We start from the raw sequence: 22879 nt of genomic DNA, 5'->3' as shown, positions 1-22879 counted from the left end.
AACAGAACCAATTGAAGAACATTCACTTTAGTAGCCATTCCACTTCATTCAAAAGGACTCAAACTTTAGCCAAAGAGGTGGAGGTGCTTCGAACTCCACTCATGCAGTTTAGATGTCACATCATTAATGTGGACATGAATAAACAAGGTCGAGTATCTAAACAGGGAGGGCTGTATGTGAAGTCATGAAAGAGGGAAAAACTGCAGTAACAGGCAAGAAACTAATTCCTTCTCCAGTGCTGGATTACTCATGGATTCACATAATTGAATCAGAGTAGCAAGCAGTAAAATGGAGAACAGTCATGTTTTGGAAGGGGTTCTTCCCATTGGAAACGTTTGTAAAGTACTGCATATCCAACTGCATATTAATTCGCCATTTCTCTGCCAAGATAGTAACGTCTGGTACATCTCTGGAAATTCTTCCAAACTACTGCTCACCAGTGGGAATGCCTGAAACAGACTTTCCAGAAACTCCCAGATAAGCCTGGATGACAATAGACTCCTATGATCTGCAGAAATCTTATTTGGAAATAGCAGAAACATTCATTTTAACAAGTGTATGCTTTAGACCTTAATGCGACAGATAAAGGTAAAGAAGCGATTGCTGAAACTGTGCCTGAAACAAGTGCACAAACCTCAAGCATGTAAATGTCTCCACTTCACACAAAGTCCTAGTAGATTATGTTCTTACTTGGGAAGAAATTACTCTTCAGTCCTCCAAGCGGTTTAAGATGACACATTTTTCGTGCTCAGGAGCCAAGCTCAGAATGAGAGCGGACAGGCTTGGGTACAATATAGGACAGTTGCAGCGGGATTGTGGAACTAGGATGCTTCCCTGATATATGGGAAATGCAACGGGAAGCTGCAGGAGATCACTGTACCAGAGCTGCATGGCCCACGATGGGACTATTAGGATGATTTGTTCTCTCTCCCTCTGGACTTTGGTGATATGCGCTGCTCAGAGTCCATGAAAAGGCATCTTGCCTTATCAAGGGAAACTGAGCAAGGGTGTACTGGCAAATAAAGGGATTTTCTAGCGGTCCTTCATTACAAGTTAGTCAAGAGTGGGTGATCCAACGATTAAACACTTGGCATAGTGGAAGATTAATAAATTACCTTTTGTGGCATTGGCCCACCAATCTGCTCAGGACAACTGCCCTCTTGTTATTCTATTCTTGCAGGCTCTTCACCTTTAAATTTATACAATTTCGGGCAGCACTTGTTCACGAAGGAGTGCCTTATAGAGGATTTGATATTTTTCAGTTGCTTGTTTCGGTGGAACATTGAGCGGACTGGATCCTGGCAAGAAAGAATTAAAGCCCTTTCCATGTAGTTCCAAGTTCCAGCATGGTGTTGGTGTTCAAGATCTCTTGCATGGTGCTACTGAAGGTGCCCTTCCCACCATCACAGGAACTCCGTCACTAGCGTCAACACCGGACACTCTTGAATGTCAAGTGAAGATTCATCGCACTTTAATGTCTTCCACTACTTCACGCAGGTGGCACCCCCTACTTGGAACAGTTTTCACAAGCCTTGACAACTGAGAAAATCCAGATCCACCACAGGCCATCAGAGCTCTAAACCCTATGAAACTGAGCACTGGAGTTCTGAGATCAGCACTCAAACCCCAAACTCAAAGAATGCAGCTCCAGGAGTGATGCACATGCAGCGCATTGCATGGGACTGAAGCTTGCAGCAAAGCACCCATGGCCTCACGTCTGAAACGTGTCAAGGACAGTGCCCTTTCAATAACAGGACAACACGGAAAAACAAGCATGCCAAGCCTTTCCAATTCAGCCCTCTCACACTTACACATTCTAGAAAGCAAGCAAAGTACAACATGAATGCCTCTGGTAAGACCCTTGCAATACTGCTTCAGGCCTGCTGCCTTGATTGGGACAAACACTCACCATCTTCATAGGGTGTGTATTCCACTTTATAGGTGCCATCCCCATTGTCCTGCACAAAGGCGTCGGTCAGATTCCCTGATGGGTTAGAGACCCGGGTCTTTATGTGCGGTCCCCCAGCCTTCGACAGAGCTCGGGCGTCCACGCTGAAATCTGTAGTGGCTTCCCTGAAGACTCCTGCAGGATAAGCAGAGCACATTAGAAACAAGTACCCCCTAAGCCATGGATGCCAAAGCTAAGGGGAGCAGCAACCATGTTCCATCAGCGTCACACCACAGGCCTGATGGCCATAGTCCAGAAAGGGACAACGCTCCTAAACATTTAAGCAACAATTTAGCAGTAAACCCTAAACCAACTGTTGCCAGCCCTTCCTAAAACTGGAATACCAACATTTGGAGACTGTAGGGCAGAAAATAGCTACAGAACCTGCAAAAGTCGCTGTAGGTCTCAAACATTCCCTATGAAGAGCTAAACAAGAGCGCTGGTTATACAGATGTCTAAAGTCTGACCGAAGAAAGCCCAGGTGGGTAACTCAAACAAGGCATTGCTTTGCTGCTGCACACAAAATCAATGAGATTTTCTGAACAAACACCATCATACCCACTTGTGTACATTGATCAAGTTAAATTGCTTTGTGCTGTAAATTGAAACGTGGACAGTGTTCAGTCAAAGAAAAAAAAGTTATCAGACCTATGAAATATCTACCTCCAACTCAACTAGAAGCAAAATCAGATGCGTTTTGTGAAGCAAGTTTTCAATAATAAAAATATACATACTAGTATAAAGACACCAAGCAAGTTTCTACCATGGATGTTGGAGGAGGCAGCAGAGAAACAACCCAATGATGTGACAAAGTGGGGGAGACCGGGTGAAGCAGAAAGTGGATAATTGTGGTTGTAGTAACAGGAATAATGGGCTCAGGAAGTGAAGTGGCAAAAGTAAAGGGCTGCCTTCCATAAGGTTAAGCCTGTAGGTGGCGGCTTCAACACCAGGAGAAGGGTGTGAAAGTGGAAGAAAGGAATGCGGTTGAGCACCAAATATGGGGTTTATGGGTGGATATGAGGCATGAAGCAATCTCTGAAGGGAATCTGCACAGAAAGGAGGACAGGACACTGAAAAGGTAAGCAGGATCATCAAAGTAAAGGATCAAGTGGGTACCCCTGCTGTAGGAAGGTGGATATCTGACTATATGGTTACCCCAACTTTTTGCCTAGGGTTTAGCTGGTTTTTGACTTCATTGGCCTGGGATCCTGCTATTCAGGGCCCAAGACTATCTGCTCTCTGTAAAATTGACTCCATGTACTTTAGGTACATCTTCAATTCTATATTGGGTCACCTTGTGAGCCCCTGTATAGTGTATATGTATAAAGTAAAGGAGGCCCCCTCGTCTAGTATATCTAGGACAGGGGAATAATATTAAGGAAGAAGAGAAAGTCCCCTTAATTTACCATAAAGATGGTAATTATTAATAAAGTGGTGCCCCCAACCTATTTTTGAGAATACCAATCTCACAATAAATCAAAACCTGACGGATTAATGTATGACCACAGTAAAGCAATTAATACATCACATCAAATTACTAACAGTTACTTAAATTTAAGACACGACAGGCAGAAGTGTTAACATAAATACAAAGTTTGAATTTACAAGGAAATCGAACACCAAAATCAAAGCAGGTTTTAGGGAGAACGTTTAGGTGGGTTGGTTAAGTTGCTCTGATTAAGTACTGTGGCTTATCTGAGCACAGCTCCTTGCTTTCACCAATCCAAGGCAAAAGTGATAACATTTAGGAAAGACATTTTCCAGGAAAGATGCTTCATTATACCCACTAGGACATGTACATGCTCAAATAAAAAGCATCAGTTTTGACAATACAATGTTCATCTTGCAAGCGAGACCACGCCTTCTAATCAGAGGAAAGCTATTTAACATGTACTAAATCTTTGGGATAGCAAAAACCACCATGAAGACCTTGTTGCATATAGCAAACTGCCAACTGTGCCTTTTGAAAAAACACTGCCAACTAAATCCTGTAGCCTGGGGCACTACAGGCAATTCGCCACGCTAGTAGGAAAGCACCAATCGCTACAGTGTGAGACACGAGATTAATTGTTCTATCCACCACTGGTTGCTAAACTGGCACGAAAAGCGCCCACTTGTTGGTTGCAAAACTGGCACGAAAAGCGCCCACTTGTTGTTTTAGTTCAGAGTGTGGACTTCACTGGTCCTCAGTGCATTTCTGCAGCTTTCATGCAGAACGTAAAGCACTTAGTGCTATGAATATGCAAGAGGCTAACCTGCCCGGCGAGCCATTGGACAAGACATTAAGCTAACCGCTTGAGCCTGCTTGTGAATGTTAAACATGCAGGACACCTTTGCTTGGTTGCTGTCCACCAATCTCAATTTCACATAGGCGGAAAGCTAGATTTGACATTTAACAATAAAGCCAGACAGCATGGAAATTGTGAAGAGAAACTTGAACAGTTGGGTTAGAGACCAAGCTTGGTGCGAGGAAATGGTCAGATATTAAAACAAGCATTCCTTTCATGAGGGACCTTGCCCTTATCACAATTGCATCCGAGAACAATTTCAGGCTCAATGTTCAGGTTTTGATTTGAAATGCTCTTGTTTGGACACTTGTCGCACTGGGATGAATTTAGTTAAAGTGTTGCTGGTTCTTACAAGTCCTGGGCACTCGAATTGCTCCATGGGCAGCATGTGGACTTCCTCTCATGGGCTGTACCTGAATGAAGCAAATATAACCTTTGAGCCCATCCTCACAAATAATTCTAATTTATCTGGTTCTTCTTTTGCAGTCTAACAAAATTCGAGACACTCACCGCTAACTGAACAGGTAGCAGGGAGGGTGAAGAGGCAGAAGGAAGTCACATAAATGTGATCCTAGTCCTGCCATGTGTATTCTCTGAATCCATAAACATTTCCAAGAACATGGGGGAACACACTTTTTCCAAACTATTAATACATTTGTCTGGTAAAACTGCTTTTGAAGAGGCCATCTAAAGCTACCTTTTTCTCCCACACAGTGCTTATGAGCTTTCTGGAAGGGTTTAAGAAGGTCTCCCTCTTGTTGGGGACCTGTCCCCTCCACGAGAGCTTAACATGGTTCTCTCCAAATTAATGGATCTTTCATGCGAGCCCATGCACAAGGCAGACTTGCAGGTTTCCTGTAAAGTAGCTTTTCTCCAGGATAAAACGAGCGCATGAGCTGTTAAGCCCTGTGCTCAGGGGAACCATATCTGGTTTTCCACCTCAAACTATGCTTAAGAAATCAAGTTTTGGCTAAAAATTGAATTTCATGCTAGTTCAGCAATTTTACTCCAAACTTTTTCCAGAACAGTCCTTGCTGGAACAAAATTTAGTTACACATGAGAAATGAAGGCTCTAAAATGTTACTTCAACAGAACCACATTTTCGAAAATTCACCAGGATAGATTCCACCTCAGATTGCTTACCCCCAAGTTACAAACCGATGGTTACAGGGGGTAACAAGGTAATTGAACAAAATCCAAGCAACTTGAAGGGTCATGTGTTAGAACTGCGCTCTCCCCCACCCCCACACAAGGGGCACATCTGCGATAATGGTTACCTGTGGCGGAGGGTCTAGAAACGGCCTGCCCACAAAATGTTAATTTTTCCGCCCTTTGAGAATGCTGAATTTGGGGCCCCTACACTAGGCCTTCCCATTGCCCCTTTGTTTGGGACTCCTGCTGCTCTGGACACTGAAGTGGGTGCAGTCTTGTGGTGGCTCAAGTGCTACACATGAGGCCATTCAACAGTTTGGTACGGTCCTCGTGGTTACTGGACATGGCATCTGAAGAGGTAGCAGACGTTGGAATGCCGTCACTTTGATGGAGTTGAACATAACTTCGAGAGAGGATTGGTCTGTGTGTGCAGGCAGGAGAGGGGGAGAGGTGAAGGCTCAAGGTGCAACTTGTTCACATTAACCATGAACCCTAGCATGTGTAATAACCTCCAGAAGTGCCAGAGCTCCGCAGGCAGACGCCGGGAGACACGTTCTTTTAAAAGCCTGTAAAAATTGTTTTTATCTGTGTGTATTCATCCAGAAGCTTGTTGCTTCACCTACCAGAACTTAGCCCAAACAGCGTCCTTGTGACGGCTGCAACGACCCCCAGCTCGCCTCCCCGGCGACGCACAGGCCACGCCCACGTTCGAGGCCACGCCCCCTCTGTGACCACACTTAAAAGCGCGCGCGCTGTGCGCCGCCTCCAGAAGTGCCAGAGCTCCGCAGGCAGACGCCGGGAGACACGTTCTTTTAAAAGCCTGTAAAAATTGTTTTTATCTGTGTGTATTCATCCAGAAGCTTGTTGCTTCACCTACCAGAACTTAGCCCAAACAGCGTCCTCGTGACGGCTGCAACGACCCCCAGCTCGCCTCCCCGGCGACGCACAGGCCACGCCCACGTTCGAGGCCACGCCCCCTCTGTGACCACACTTAAAAGCGCGCGCGCTGTGCGCCGCCTCCAGAAGTGCCAGAGCTCCGCAGGCAGACGCCGGGAGACACGTTCTTTTAAAAGCCTGTAAAAATTGTTTTTATCTGTGTGTATTCATCCAGAAGCTTGTTGCTTCACCTACCAGAACTTAGCCCAAACAGCGTCCTCGTGACGGCTGCAACGACCCCCAGCTCGCCTCCCCGGCGACGCACAGGCCACGCCCACGTTCGAGGCCACGCCCCCTCTGTGACCACACTTAAAAGCGCGCGCGCTGTGCGCCGCCTCCAGAAGTGCCAGAGCTCCGCAGGCAGACGCCGGGAGACACGTTCTTTTAAAAGCCTGTAAAAATTGTTTTTATCTGTGTGTATTCATCCAGAAGTTTGTTGCTTCACCTACCAGAACTTAGCCCAAACAGCGTCCTCGTGACTGCTGCAACGACCCCCAGCTCGCCTCCCCGGCGACGCACAGGCCACGCCCACGTTCGAGGCCACGCCCCCTCTGTGACCACACTTAAAAGCGCGCGCGCTGTGCGCCGCCTCCAGAAGTGCCAGAGCTCCGCAGGCAGACGCCGGGAGACACGTTCTTTTAAAAGCCTGTAAAAATTGTTTTTATCTGTGTGTATTCATCCAGAAGCTTGTTGCTTCACCTACCAGAACTTAGCCCAAACAGCGTCCTTCGTGACGGCTGCAACGACCCCCAGCTCGCCTCCACGGCGACGCACAGGCCACGCCCACGTTCGAGGCCACGCCCTCCCCCGCCCATATCATGTGTTGCCAGCGGAAGCGCAGCGGACGAGCGCAGCGGACGAGCGCCTAAGGCAAGCCCGTCTGCGCCCGTCCGCGGCAGACCGGGGCACGGGGCCAGACCCCCTGGTCCTCACCTCCCAGATAACCGATACGATAAAGAGGAGCTCCTCAGCCTTCGCAACAAATACTTAAAGGTATGTGAGCACAGTATTGATCTCAGTATACGTAGTCCTACAAATCCCTGCGAACACTGTGGCTTCATCCTCAATAAGCATCCTAAAGCAAGTACGCCCAACGACAACGCCCAACCAGAGCACAGTAGGAAAATCAGTGGTGCTCTGCTTAACTGTCGTTCCCTCAAAAAGCACAAACTAGAAGTATTCGACCTTATAATAGACAACAAATGGGACATACTATGCCTCACTGAAACTTGGCTGGACGAAGACTCAGACCCTGAAGTCAGGGAGGCCCTTCCCCCTGGCTATGCAATTTGCAGGCAGGATAGACCTAAGGGAAGGGGAGGTGGCATTGCCATAATCTATAGAGTGAATATGACATGCTCCCTCGAACCAGCTAATATAACAGATAGCGAAACTGGAGCTTTCTCCATCGGTATCGACAAAAATACGGTCATCAAAGGCCTATTAATCTATAGACCCCCGGGAGGTAGCAGAAACTTCGCGGAAAGTCTCATCCAGAACGTTACCCCATCGGCTATGAGATACAGGAAGTTCCTTGTATTAGGGGATCTTAATCTCCACTTCGAAAACCTCAACAATTCAGCTGCTCAAGAATTGCGCCAAGAGCTGCAAACCATACAATTAGAAACAGCCTCCCTCCTCCCGACCCATCGTCAGGGGCACCTACTTGACCCCATTTTTAATAATTTGGAGGATCTGAAGCAGGACCCTCCCATTCCTTTGCTGTGGACCGATCACTTCCTAGTCCCCTTTCACTTCCTAGTCAAGACTCACCATAAAAAAAACCACCATAGCGCCAATAAACAACAAAGGAAATGGGCCCGTTTCTCCATGGACTCTTTTGAACATCACTTTCTACTAAACGGTTCCCCCACAGACTTAGGAGTAGATGTTGACAGGGCTTGCATGGCCCTGGACGGACACATCACTAAAGCCCTGGACATCACTGCCCCTTGGGCCAATAAGGGCCCGGAGCGACAAACTAAAACTGCACCTTGGTTCAGCACAGCTCTTAGAGAAACCAAGGCAGCCTGTAAGAGGCTCGAACGCGCCTGGAGAAAGAACTACTCACCAGAGGCAAGAGATGTGTACAAAGCTAGCATAAAAGAATACCACTTCCAAATTAGGAAAACCAAAGCGACCTTCTACGCTGATCGAATAGACAGTGCTAACTGCTCATCCAAGGAACTCTTTAGGATCTATAAAGAGATCAATACACCTCCCCCCTCTTCAGAGCAGGCCGACACCTCAGCACAATCTTGTAACGCCATCGCGGAATTTTTTCACAAAAAAGTACGCGACATTTACACCAGTTTCCCTGATGATGCCAGAGCTGGCTCTAACCTTCTTCCTCCTCAGGAAGAAGCAACTTGGGAGGCAAAGATCGAAGACTGCCTCACAGTATACCAGGTTCCGACGGAGGACCTCCTGATAGCCACTGCTAAAGGAATCAAATCAGGCTCCCCTCACAATCCTGCCCCTGCCAAATTCCTGGCCAGCGCCATGAGTCTTCTGGCACCTTATGTTGGCCATATATTGTCTACCTCTTTTAACACTGGCAAGGTCCCTCACGGGTGGAAACAGGCAGTCGTACTGCCTCTTAAGAAAAAACCCCACATCAGTGCGTCCCAGCTTAGCAACCTACGCCCCATTTCGCTTTTACCCTTCTTCTCTAAACTGGCGGAAAAGCTGGTCAACCAACAACTCTCAGCACACATAGAGTCCAGAGGCCTCCTACATACCAACCAATCGGGCTTCCGGGCCCGCCACTCCACAGAATCAGCCCTCCTTTTTTCGACTGAGGCACTGAGGAAGCACGTGGACGCCGGGCATGTGGCGGCACTAGTGCTCCTGGACCTCAGCGCAGCCTTCGACACTGTAGCACATCATACGTTGCTACAGTGTCTGAAGAAAGGAGGGGTGACAGGCATGGCCTGGTTATGGCTGGAATCTTTTCTTACCAACCGTAGCTTCTCGGTGGAGCTAGGAGGAGCACGCTCCGACACCTTTGACCTCGGTCAAGGAGTGCCGCAGGGATCAAGCCTCAGTCCAACCCTTTTCAATTTATATGTCACCCCCGTGGCTACTACTGCGGAACGCTATGGGGTGGAAGTAGTGACATACGCAGACGACACCCAGCTGGTGGTCGCTCTGACCCAACCTGCTGAACAAGCCGCCGCGAACTTCTCAGCATGCCTCCAGGAGCTGGCTGGATGGATGGCGAAGAACTGCCTCCGTCTTAACGGTGACAAGACTGAGGTGCTGATTGTTGGAAAAACCCCCTCAGTCTGGTCATCTGCCTGGTGGCCGCAGACCTTGGGGCCCCTCCCTACCCCCAGTGATCAGGTCAAGAATCTTGGAGTATGGGTGGACTCAAAGCTTGACTACGACTACCACACCAGACGGGTAGCTGGTACGTGCTTTTCGATTCTACGGAAACTCCGCAAAACCATCGACCTGCTCCCAGAATCCTCAAGGAAGACCCTGGTCCACGCCCTTGTCACGTCAAGACTGGACTACGGCAATGCCCTGTATCTAGGCGCCAACGCCACTAGTCGGCGGCGACTGCAGACAATCCAGAATGCTGCCGCTCGCATGGTCCTCCGGCTGCCCAGAAGAGCCGCCTCTAAAAAATCCCTACAAACATTACATTGGCTTCCGATCAATGAAAGGATCGACTTCAAGGTCCTATGTATTGGTCACAGGATCGTACATGGCAAGGGCCCGGCCTTCCTTCGGAACCTTCTCTGCCCCTATACGCCCACCCGACAACTCCGCTCATTAGGAGCAGGCCTTCTCGCTGTCCCCAGACACAAGAAAGCCAGAATGGGAGGTAGATCCTTTCGTACTTTGGCGGCACACAAATGGAACTCTCTCCCCCTGAGCTTAAGAGTGGAAACATCGGAGCTCATCTTCCGCCGGAAACTTAAAACATTCCTCTTTCCTAAAGATTAGCCCGTCTTGCTCTGACTGACGGAGTAACTGGCTCATCTGACAGCGCGGGGACACACTGACAGTGTAACCAGGCGCTATACAAATTCAGAAATAAATAAATAACCACTGCTGCTTGCGCGTGTGCGTGTGCTAGGCATCGTCGGCTGCTGCTCTGATCAGCCAATCATACAGATATGCAAATACAAGAATGCCTAGCAGCACAAATGTTTTGCTACCAATGCTAGGCATTCTGTAAACCTCCTTCGGGCTGTTGACCCCAAAGGGTAGAACCTTGAGTTGGCAGTGCTGTGCTCCGACCACAACAGCCAGGTAGTAGTGAGGCACCAGATGTTTGGGGATATTTAAGTAGGAGTCCAGAGGCAGGGGGTCTAGCTGAGATCTCCTGCACAGAGCAGAGAAATGAAGCACAGTAGGGTCACAGTCTTAAAGTGCTCCAACAGGAATATGGATTCAGTGGCCTGAGGTAGGGTATAGGCTGCAGGGTACAGTTTCTTTAGGGAATTAAAATGTACACAATACACATTCCTTGGCCACATTGTAGGGTGCACACGTCATGACACTTGCTTGGAAAAGCATACACCTTCCTCTCGCAACAGTGTTAGCAGTTTCAGACAGATCTTTTGCTGCAGCACTGGTACGTTTGGTAGCAAGGTGTGCACTTTAAGCATTATCCCTGCTGAACATTCAACAGGAACCATTGTCTGAAGTTTCTCAGAGAAAGGAATAACCAGATTCTCCTGTGACAGGCGTTGTGCGATCGAAGGAGATCAAGGTAAATCACTGTTTGGCGGTGCCATTGACAAGTCTCCTCTACCTTTTCTAGTACTGCCTCCGATGCCTCTCCTCAGGAGGAACTTTTGCGTTTGCCTCTCCTTGTAGGAATGTGGTTGCTGGCAGTCTGGCCACTGTGGTGGTGCTGCTTAATTTACTATTTCTGGCTTCTGCCAATGTCAAAACCCACACTTCGATGGTTGTACAGGAGTGCACCCATGGCTTTTGCATTGTCTATCTAAGTTTTCTCCAGTCAATTTGAGGGAGTGGTAATACTGGGATGACCGTAGCCAGGTTTTTCATTGCTTTCAACCCCTCGTCCCAGACATGGCTGACAATGGGAATGGAACAGACCACGCTCCTGGAGGGCTCCTTAAAATCATAAAGGAAGCTTTCCATTTGAACCGAAGGCATAGGCAGTTTAAATCTAGTTGAGGTTCTTTCCATCAGTTTGTGGAACCCCCCCCCCCCAAATGTCTGCCGTTGGAGAATCCACTGGATCCAGAGTAGGAGAAGCTGGGTCTGGAATCACGTAGTCATCCCACTCCACACACTGGTCAGATCCGTTGCCATCGTCTTGATCCTCAGAGGAATCGTCCTGTAGTCCTTGAACCACTGGAGGTATACCTGGGCTGTGATACCATCTGTGATTTTTGTCATTGCAAATAAGCATAGGCTTTTTTATATACTTTAAAATCATTTGAAACAAAAGGTGGTGTTTGTGGATGCCGCACAAAGATCTCGGATGGTTTATGTATAGAGAAACCCATGAATAAGTCACTATTTCAATGTTGCAGGTGGAAAACTGGGAAATAGCAACTCCACACCTAAGAGTGAGATATCCCGCCTTGGAAGTTCTGAAAATAAAAGCTCCTTTAATAGCATCTCTTGAAGTCCAAGCTCTTGTTGCAATGTGCCTCCATGACATTAGTCTGGAGTGAGAACACATACTTTTCAACTAAAGGAAGTTTTGAGACTTGAATAGCTTACATATATCTCAATGTTTCACTGGATCAGCTGAATAACATGGTCAGTGCTCCTTTAAATTGAGCCCTCCTGCAGAGGAGGAAAGGTGGTCTGACCTAGGCTTTGGTTGACTGCTAGCCGAAGACATGGGCAAACCCCTGGAATAATCTCTACCTCAAACAATTGCTTCAGTCGTTCAATATCCTCATTGATGTGAACGGGCAAGAGGCACAAAAAAGTGGTTTAAAAAACAGTGCACTCGCTGGAAATGACGAAGTACCTCAAAATATGCTGAAAGGTGTCAAAAATCCGAGACAGGCTGCAAATTATCTGGATATAAACTTTGGCGCAAGAAGCACAGTCCAGTAACCCAATTTTATAAAGCAACACATTGAACAGTCACTAGTAAGGGAGTACCTTATGTGAATGCAGAATCTGCCTGGGGTATTTGAAGTTTCAAATATTTTAAAAAGTAGGTACTGGCAAAAGCCAACAGGCAGTACGTTAGGGGACGGCTTTGACTTTGCTAAAGTTGGCTGACCTGGTAATCCTGCTATATTGTGCGATAGGCGTAAGAAAACTGAATGGCACCAATGGACGAAGCTGTATTTAAGTCCCTGTAAGTAAGGATAGTTGTAGCTATAAAAAGATACACTTGTGTCTTGGCTAATGTCAGACCTAACGAAAATGTATTTAGAAAGACCTTTGAACACAAAAAAACCTCTCATGTGCTCCTGCACTAAGGTGGGGCTAACTTTGTTCATAAACATTAGTGAAGATGTAGTTCGCATTTCCATTTGATTTAGAAGAATCCAAACACTGCCTGACCTAGCAACAGTCCAACAGATAGGTTTTTGAATCAAGTAAACTGGATGTCCAAATTGTCAGACTTGGTTATCTCCAACTTGGCCCCATGTAAATCATTCATAATACTTTGGTTTTCCCGGCATGCAAATGTCAAATCTCCATAACCTACAACCTCACACTGCACAAGCTTACCTTTTCCTTCCACGCCAGGACCATACACCTTGACTCCACTGGTGTTGACAGCTGGCTCCACCTGCAGCTTGCTGGGGAAGTTTGGCACCATCTGGCCACCGTACTTGATGGTGATGGTGTAGACGCCAGGGTAGAGCGGAATGTAAGTGATCGTGTAAGTGCCATCACCGTTGTCTTGGATATGCACCTCTGCCTGCATGCCAGTGTCTGAGATGATCTCAATGGTGAGTTCAGCGCTGCCAGCATTTGAACAATCAACACTGAACTTGCCAGCCTCCTGCACCATAGCATGCTCCAATCCAGGGCCAGAACACTTCACTTTGGTGGGGTCAAAGGTTGGCTCAATCTTAGCCTTGTAAGGAGAGCCAGGAATGTGCGACTCAGCAAAAAGAATGTTGATGTTGTAGTCACCGGGCTCCGTTGGAAGATAGGACACTGAGCAGGTTCCATCGCCATTGTCCAGGCACTCAATCTTTGCCTCACAGGGGCCTTCCACAGTCAAACCCAAGCCACCAAGGCCGGCTCCTTTCGTGTCGATGGTGAACGGGGCAGGTGCGCCAACGTTGCCACCTTTCAATCCAGGACCAAAAGCCTTCACCTGGAGGGGAATACGCAACAAAAAACGAAGTCAGGCTGCGCACAAACTGAAAACCAAACAGAGCACCCGTTCTTTAAAGCAGTAGGCATCTGACTGGAAGGAAGAAAAAAATAAAAACAGCCAGAAAACAAGACCGAATACTTTGCCCATCCACACCTCATTACTGTAGTACCCACCACATCCAGCAATATATAGCCAGTCAACATTTTCATAAACAAAAAATTTACTAAACCTAGACTGCAGCATGATTTACAGTGAAGTATTTATTCCTCAAATGTAATGTTAAAGGCTTCAAAAGCAGGAATTCTACCAGTGAGAATGAAACCGTTCCATAAGAATCAAACTAGCATCAGCCAGGCTGCCATTACCAAAGAAACTAGACTTAAAGTCAAATATTCTTACATCATAGGTCAGAGGAAACCCTCTGTGGCACGTGGGAGAGGGAGGCGCTCCAGACAAGTGACATGCATTTTCAATGAGAACATTGATCCAAGGCTCACCTTTGATGGATTAGTAGGTGGGACGCCTTCTACTGGGAAGGGGCTTCCCGGGACTGGCACTCCATCATAGGTCACTTCCACCTCATACGGCCCTTCCTCCCGAGGGATAAACTTGACTGTGCTGTTGTCTGGGCTCAGGCCTGGCTCCACCTTGCAAGGTACAGACTTATTCGATGGACCAGTGATCTTGGAAGCCACTTTGCCTTGCCCTCCAGCGCCCTTCGATTTAACAGTAAACTCCTGGTCTTTACCAACTTCAACCTCTGCAGATAGGGAGCAAAGTAAGAGCAGTGATCGTTACTACTTCCACTACTGAGTAAACTTAGCCGCTGTGCAGAGCTCAGACCAGCATAGGTTATTTCCACACATTCAGCTAAAACATTTTTATGCTAATTCCTCAAAAGAGCATCATGGGATCAATCTGTGTAAAGGACACTGCTTTGGCTTTCAGGAAAAAAAAAAGTTTTCTATTGTGGATGTGATTGAAGATAAAACATAACTTACTGTCTCCAAGACCAGAGATTTTGATCTTGCTGAGGTCCAGCGTTGGGGCAATTGCAACTGGAAAGGGGCTCTTGGGGATGTGGTCTCCGCCATATGTCACGTTCACACCTAGGTTACCCTAAAAAAAGGAAAATACAAGAATCAATTAATTTGTGCATGAAATTCACACACGCCAGCCATCAGTTTAAGGGTCAAAGTAGCAATCAACCACTTTGATTGTCAGTGTGATGTCTCCAAGAGCATGTAAATCTAGATATTTTAGGGGATTGTCCAGGATCACTTAATTTTTTTTTTTTAACATTTTATTTTTGTTGTTGCTATCACATGGTATGCATTGACAATCAATCATTCTGTAGAGCAGCGTCAACATTCAGCTGCCTACGATTAAAAGAGCAACTTTTTATTTTTCCCCCCCCCAACATAAAACTTGCTACTTCACGGGTTGCATTAAGTGATCCTGAACTGTAGGCTATTGCAGCATTGGTGTGTGTATATTCGTTCAGCAGCCCTAAAGCCAGTCTCTGATAACACCATTCACTCTTTTATGCCTGTCCCCCAGGTCTCGGGGTCATGCTGTGTATCTGGGTCCTCCTCCTCCCCCTTCATTACTCCAGATCCTCCTCGTCCCCTGAGCTATCCCCATCCTCGTCTTCAGGCAAAGGTTCACAAATGTCCCCCCTGTATGTGTTCCATGGTGTCCAAATTCTGTTCCATTTACGTGGATTATGTCTCTGCTGATATACTGCCCTCTCTGTCACCATGAGCACGTCCATATTCCTGCACCACTGCGCTAGTGTCGGTGCCTCTAGTGCCCCCCAATTTTTCGCGATATCTCGCTTCGCCATCATTACGCCAATGACCACCCACCCCTTTGCATTCATTGTTAAATCTGTTGGGCCCCACACATTCAGGAGACAAATTCTGGGGTCAGGCGTGAACGGGTTCTGGAGGGCTTGAGCGATCGTGCGTGTGACACGCCTCCAGTATTCCTGTATGATTGGGCAAGTCCATATAGTGTGGAACAGTGTACCCTCCTATCCACATTCCCTCAGGCAATACGGGTGTTGTGCTCTGTGTATTTTGTATAGTGTAGTGCGTGTGTAGTAGACCCTATGCAGTACTTTAAGTTGGACCAGCCTGAAGCGGGTGGAGATGCCCGCCTCCCTGGGCGACGCCAGGGCTGCGTTCCATTCTGCCTCATCCAGGTCTCCTACCTCATCCTCCCAGTATTCCTTCAGCCTTCCAAGGGGATCCGGTAGGTTGTTCATCAGTTTGCGGTAGGTGAGGGAGGTTGCACTGGACTCCATGTAGTCCGTAAGCAATCGGTCCTCTAACGGGGCTGATTCCGGAAGTGTAACCCCTAGCTCTAATACCGACAAGAGCGCGTGTCTAATCTGTATGTACCTATATGTTTCGGTCACTTCTAGGTTATACTGCTCCCTTAGGGTTGCAAAGGAGAGCACTCCATCCCTAGTCCATAGGTCGCTCACCGTAGAGATCCCAATGGTATCCCATTGATCAAACCCTTTTGAACTGCGCAGGTTGCCGAGGGCTTTGGCGTCCCACAGTGGCGTGAGGTTAGTGATCACTCCCTCCCATGCCAGCCGTCTTTGCGCCTTGTGCCAGATGGCTACTGTGTGTTTGGTAGGTCCCACTAACTTTCTCACTAGTCCTTTGTTGTAGAGTGGTGCCAGAAGGGTTGATGTGCCCAGCTGGTGCCTATCCGCCTCATATGCCGGATCGTCATGTGCCGCGTGGACCCATTGGTTGATCACCTTGAGGTGAGCGGCCCAGTAGTACAATTCGAGGTTAGGGAGGGCTATTCCCCCACTGTACCAGTCCCTGGTTAATTTCAATTGCGCAACCCTCGCCGGTTTGTCACCCCACAGGAGGCCGGATAACTGTGCCGCCACATGGCGGAAGAGCGATGCGGGGACCATCGCCGGCGTGTTTTCTAGGATATAAAGGAAGCGTGGCAGCGTCATCATCTTGAAGAGCGCTGCTCTACCTAATAGTGTTAAGGGGAGATTTTTCCAGTGACGCACATCCGCCTTTAGCCTGTCCAGCTGGGGCTTAAGATTCAGGTCAAGAAAGGTTGAGTGGTCCTTCGTGATCCATATCCCTAGGTATTTAAAGGAGAGGTGTTCTACGAGCAATTGGCAATCTGCAGGCAACGCTGGCAGGTCGCCCTGCACCATGAAGATTATGGACTTGGACCAGTTAAGTTTATACCCTGAGGCTGTACCGTGGGTTTCGCACAGTGCCAGTAGGACCGGGATGCCGTTCGTGAGGTCCGTGAGGTAGACGAGCATGTCGTCGGCGTATAGTGAGACTCTATCTTCCCAACCGCCTCCCCAGTTTATGCCTTTTAGCAGGTGGGTGGTTCTAATAACTGTGGCCAGGGGTTCTAGTACGAGGGCGAACAGTAGTGGCGAGAGTGGGCACCCCTGTCTCGTGCCCCGCGCCAGCGAAAACTCCCGTGATATGTGTCCATTTGCTGTTACCCTCGCCACGGGCTCGGTATACATTAGTCTGACCCATGATATGAACACCGGGCCAATACCCATGTGTTCCAGGACCGCAAAGAGATAGCGCCACTCCACCATGTCAAACGCCATTTTGGCATCTAGTGACAGTACCGCCGCTGGTTCCTCCAACCGCGGGGCTCTGGCCAGCACCCCGTGCAGCCGTCTCAGGTTCAGCGCCGTACTCCGGTGCGGCATGAAGCCCGACTGGTCCGGGTGTATCAAATGCGTCAGGTGAGGCAGGAGCCTGGTGGCCAATAGTTTCGCCAGGATTTTATTCTCAGCGTTAAGGAGGGAGATCGGGCGGTACGATCCGCATTCCTCAGGGGGTTTGCCGGGTTTGGGTATCGCGACTATTGTGGCCGTGCGTTGGTCAGGGGGCAGTCGTCCCTTTTCCCGACACTCCTGGAACATATCAAGCAATGGCGTGGATAACGTTTCGGACATACTTTTATACCACTCTATCGGCACACCATTGGGGCCTAGTGCTTTCCCCGGGTGTAGTGCTGTTATGGCTATCTGTATTTCTTCCATTGTCAGGTCGGAGTCAAGCTCGTCTCGTTGGTCGGGGGAGAGAGTGCGGATCGGTACTCCTATGAGCGAGCTCTCCGCCATCTCCCGCGTGACCTCATACTCAGGGGTGTACACGTAGTGGAAGTGGTCTGCCAGGAGTTCCACTATTCTTGCCGGGCTAGAATGCAACTCGCCATTAGGGTCTTTCAGCTGGAGTATGGCCCTCTGACCTCCCCGCGCTTTCTCCAACCATGCCAGGAGCTTCCCTGCTTTGTCGCCCATGTCATATACCCTACTCCTAGTTGCGGACATATGTTCCCTTACTCTGTGGCGCAGAAAGTCGGTATGGCGCTGCTGGGCCAATCGGAGCGCGTGTTGTGTGTCCCCAGTTGGGTTCCCTTCGTGGTCCTGTGTTGCCTTGTCAAGTTGTCCCTCCAGACCTATCAGTTCCTGACGCCGTGTGCGCTTGTGCTGCGCTATCCCCGAAATCGCCTGCCCGCGGAGTACCGTTTTATAGGCCTCCCAGAGGATCGTAGGCGATTCCACTGAACCTACATTTTCGGTGAGGTATGATCGTGTACTTCTCTTCAAGGCCTTGGCTATGCCAGGCTCTCCGAGGTACCCCGGGTAGATAGGGAAGATACGTCTACGGGTCCTTTCCGGACTGGAGAGAGTCAGTGTTAGCGGGGAGTGATCGGAGACCCCTCGCGGTCTAATCTGAGAGTCAGTGAAAGTGAGGAGACTCCCCTCCAATGTCATTAGATAATCAATCCGCCACAGGCTGTCGTGAACTGCCGAGTAATATGTGTATTGCCGGTCTACTGGGTGGAGTCGCCTCCATATGTCCACTAAGCCCTGTGCCTCCAGGAAGTCCTGCAATTTGGAGTGTGCCTGTGTTTGTGTACGCGTTGGGTGTCTATCTAGGGAGTCTTGCGCCACTGCATTAAAGTCCCCGCCCAGTACAAGGGCCCCCTCTGGAAGGTCTAATAGGAATCTACCTAGTTCCGTGAAGGCTATAGTGTGTAATGCCGGCAGGATGTATACTGATACTACGTTAAGTGGTTGTCCCTCCCATTGTCCATGCACCGCTGCGAATCGGCCCTGTGTGTCCATTGCAATTGATTGGAGGATCACTTAATTTTTGAATTTAAAGAAAGGATTTTAAAAAAAAGGCATTTGAAAAATTGTTCACACCAACAAATGACGTAAAGCCAGCCCAGGAAAGGTTCAGAATAGTGAAACGGTCTATGGTTATGCTGAGCACGAAAGCTTGTTCATTAACAAGGCAAGAGTCCTATTTAGCTTCAACATAATTTATACAGTCACTCTGAAGGGTGTCCTTATTAAAGGGGTAAAAGGTTTACGAGGACAAGTTGTGTTATTTTATATCAGATCTTGTCACACACCACAGAAAGTGTTTAAATGGAAATCAGTTTCAGATTAGTTCATCAGACTTTACTTCTGGAGGCCGTAGACAGCCCTGCACTACGTCCACCACCTATTCCCACAGACACCTAGTCTGGACAGCGAGGCGAGGGACAGAGGCAAGGGTGGATTCTTACATCAACTACGTCTAAGGAAGGGCGTTTACTTAAACTTAGATTTTATCCTGCAGTAGCCCAATGACAGTATCAAGCAGGTTGCAAAGACATTTAGGTCTAATCTAACAAATACAATCACAGTTCCCAGACAGGAAGCTGGTTAAAGATAGCGAGGGAGTGATACCCCGCCCCACGCTTAAAGCCCAAGTGCTAGATCAGGCCATGTTGCATGAAAGGTCAAACTGCAACAGGGGCAGACTACTCCGAGGTGATCAGAGTCCAATTGACAATCCAACGATTAGACTCTTTAGTTGGAGGCAGGTTGACTTTAGGTTAATCAAACTAAGCAGCCAGCCTGAGGATCTAGTCCATGGAGAGCATGCTAGACTGAAATAATCTTGAATAGGCCACCCATTCAGTGGTCAACCAAGACGAATTTGCTAATTGCAGAGGAGAGTGCCAGCTAAGTAAGAAGCCGTAGTCTGAAACCAGAGCAATTCACTCCCCACAAAACAGCTACATTTAGAGAGTAAATTATTAATTCAAAATCCTCCTACGTAAAGCTATGGAGTGGGGAGAGCTCTGGAAATGCTGCCAAGAAGCCTCAAGCCACACTCTTCGGCCAGACCCACTTGAAACCTACTTTTAGCAGTCAAAAAGTGAACTACTTACCCCAAAACACAGTGCAAAGTGAGCCACCCCCCACCCCCTCCCCAAGTTTTAAAAGCAATGAATATCAATGCATAGTAGAATACATACATTAGTTATGGCACATCTCCTCTTTCACCACAACCCCATGAAACCATTGCCAGATCTCTGCTAGCTGTACACGGGCACACCTCTGCCAAGGGCACAACCAACACCCATTGGCAATCACATGGCTCTTAATTTGAGGATAGCAAGTAACAGGATGCCAATTATATACCTGCTCTAGTTACTTTATGGTAGCACTGAATCTGGACACTTGTGAACTCTGCAACTACAGCATAACAATGTCAAAGGCAAACCTATAACCAACCACACGCACCATGCCAATCCTATAACCCCAGACCCTGCACCCACCTAAAGGAAGCATCATTGATCACTGGGAGCCCACAGGGCTGGAGACTGCTGAAACACAAATACCTTCAAGACAGTCCCATTCACACGGCAGAAGACTTGAGCAGGCCTCAAGTGAAGGTAAAAACCATACGCTGGTCACCTGCAATAGCTCACTGGCCCGGATTTGCCAAGCGAGTGGAGTGGTTTGTATTGCCAAATTCACAGACCCGCTCATTTCTTCCAACCTCTGGGTGGGGCGATGGACTCACCTGTTGAACTGGAGTGTACTTGACAGTGTAGGAGTTGTCATGGTTATCGACGACATCAAAGTCGCGCACCACTTCTCCTTTGGCAGGGCCAGTGAACTGGACATCCAACTTCGCCTTGCCAGCTGCCTTTGTGTTGACAGTAAAATGAGTGGGCTTGCCAAGTTCAACACCTACGGAAAAAAAGAACCAACAATTCTATACATTAGGCATGGGGCAGATAATTTGCATTAGGCCTATGGCATTGTGTGTAGTAGTAACTCAGCCTTGACTTTAGCGACTGCCAACCTATCGTAGGACAGAGAAAAGCTCAGTTTAGATATTGGAGACATTTTCATCAAACGCTTTGTTAAAATCAATTCCAATTTTTTTTATTCAAGAGAAAAAAACAAGTGCTTGCTTATATTTTAAGGGGGGCGGAAGAAACTACCCCAAACTTAATGAACTATTACCTAGGACATCTCGACCTTCTTGAGCCTAAAGTCAACTTTACTCAGTTATTTTAGACTTCTCCCATCACATCTGCATCAGTCACCGGCCCTCACTACGCTATGCTGGTCTAACACTGAAATCTACGAATTCTGTAGCTGGTACTATAGGATTCTGCTTGCACATCAGGATACAGGGCAGCGCATCAATCGGCTTCTCTCCTAAGCAGACTGGACTGTCCCTTTAGGAGCAAGGGGTTGAGCCTCAGATCTGCAAAGGGATACTGCAGTAACATGCTCCCTGCAGCCCAGCTCTTCAGCATGATGGCAGCCAGGCCAGGTCAGAGTTTCATTGAATCAAGGACTGCTTCCCATTTTCATCTTTTACATAAGGCCAGTGGAGAAACCGCGCTTTGACGTGGTCTTGGCCACATGGAAGCCTGGTCAGATTCATTAGGGTCTGGCTCCTTGCTAAGGAGGATTCCTACATCCACATCAGGATTGAATTTCCGTGTAGCCCCAGGGGACTCTCCCAGGTCTCAGTTTACAGGACATCTAACAGAGGCCCTCAAGACTGCACAATGGACGCATGTGCACAATATCCAGAGTGGTCAACCAAGCCTACACCAGTTGGAAGGCACATGCTCTTTGTACTGGTGCTGCCGTCATGGGAAAAAGGTGTACCCTGTAATGAGAAAAACAAGCTCCCAGCCTTGTATGCTGAACTGTCAAGACCACAATTCTTGAGAGCCACCCCCAAAACTTACAAAGGGACGAGCTAGGTCTGGGGAAACAAATGTATTGATACTTTGCAGCATCCATTCCCTAAACCTGCTATCTCCCTCAGTGGGTGGAATGGGAGGGAAGTGTGAAGAGTTTTTTTAATGTTGTATGGTTTCGAAATTCAATAAAATACTTTATAAAAAATAAAAACCGCTATCTTGCATTGACTTCCTACTCACCGCTCCTGGTCAGGCCAGGGCCATCAGCCTTCACTTTGCTGGCATCGTGAGACGCATCAACCTTGATTCGGATTGGACTCATAGGAGTAACCTAGAGAGCAGACAGTGGGGGGTTAGACTGGAAGCAGAGAAATCGCCTATCCTGCAAGCTGTTAACATTGCAACTGCACAGGAATTGTATACAGAAGGGCCTCGTGTCAGCTGGCTTGCGACCAAGGCAAAAAACACCACCCCCTCAAGACACCATAACAGTTTCCCATTACAGGTTTTCCCAGAATGAACTTTGCAAACAATAGATAGCGCAATACCTGCATTGCACCATGCACGCTTAGACATGCTTTGTCACAGAGAACTAAAAATAACCAAAAGCTAAATGTTAGCATGTTCGACAGCACTGGGTGAGAAGGACCACTAGCAGGCACTGCTTCCAACACATGCTTTATCCCACATCCCCTTCTTGGAGCTTTTCCATAAAATCAAGTTAGTTACCTTTGGTAATCATCTTTCTGCAGATACTCAACCTCTAATCTCTGCTACACTGGATCTGAAAAAATTGAAACCGATCTCCCATGCAAATTTGTCGAGTTAAACCCTGTGATGCCTGGAACTACCCTCAATAGGACATCAGCACATCCATATAAGCACCACTCTGGTGCAACGTTGTCATTTTCTTGTCTGCTTTACACTGCCAAAGAGGCAGCAACAAGATGAGCCCGAGACAACCGACCAAACAGTCCTGCAGCCCTTGGTGTGCTCACCACTCCCCCAGCTCCTGCCGTGAGAGCAGGCCCACCAAGCTGCCGGACATCAGGACAAAAAGCAAGTTAGCATTTTATTTTTCTTAACTTCACTGCTATAAAGCAGTGGGGTGATGCTCCTCTACCTTCGCGGAGGAGCTGCCATGGCTGGCCACACAGAACAGGGTAACCACTTACGGCAGGAAAGACTAATCAGAAACAACTTATCAGAAAAGATTAGCAGAAAGCC

General features: G+C 48.0%; 1 protein-coding gene across 5 annotated transcripts in view; it reads right to left on the bottom strand.

Moving 5' to 3' along the window:
- FLNA (filamin A) overlaps positions 1-22879 on the bottom strand; it is a 271749-nt gene that overhangs the window by 56623 nt on the left and 192247 nt on the right. For all 5 annotated transcript variants that reach the window (XM_086940275.1, XM_086940274.1, XM_086940276.1 and 2 more), the window contains exons 18-23: positions 21893-21983; positions 20506-20675; positions 14617-14734; positions 14113-14375; positions 13015-13612; positions 1910-2083 (exon numbers count right to left, since the gene is read on the bottom strand). In XM_086940275.1, the coding sequence (XP_086796401.1) occupies positions 1910-2083; positions 13015-13612; positions 14113-14375; positions 14617-14734; positions 20506-20675; positions 21893-21983 (1414 nt within the window). The remainder of the gene's footprint in view (positions 1-1909; positions 2084-13014; positions 13613-14112; positions 14376-14616; positions 14735-20505; positions 20676-21892; positions 21984-22879) is intronic.

Source organism: Lissotriton vulgaris, chromosome 10 (assembly GCF_964263255.1).
Source record: "Lissotriton vulgaris chromosome 10, aLisVul1.2, whole genome shotgun sequence".
NCBI classification, from domain to species: domain Eukaryota; kingdom Metazoa; phylum Chordata; class Amphibia; order Caudata; family Salamandridae; genus Lissotriton; species Lissotriton vulgaris.
The sequence above is the reverse complement of the archived record's forward strand: the minus strand, read 5'-3'. Positions and strand labels throughout refer to the sequence as shown.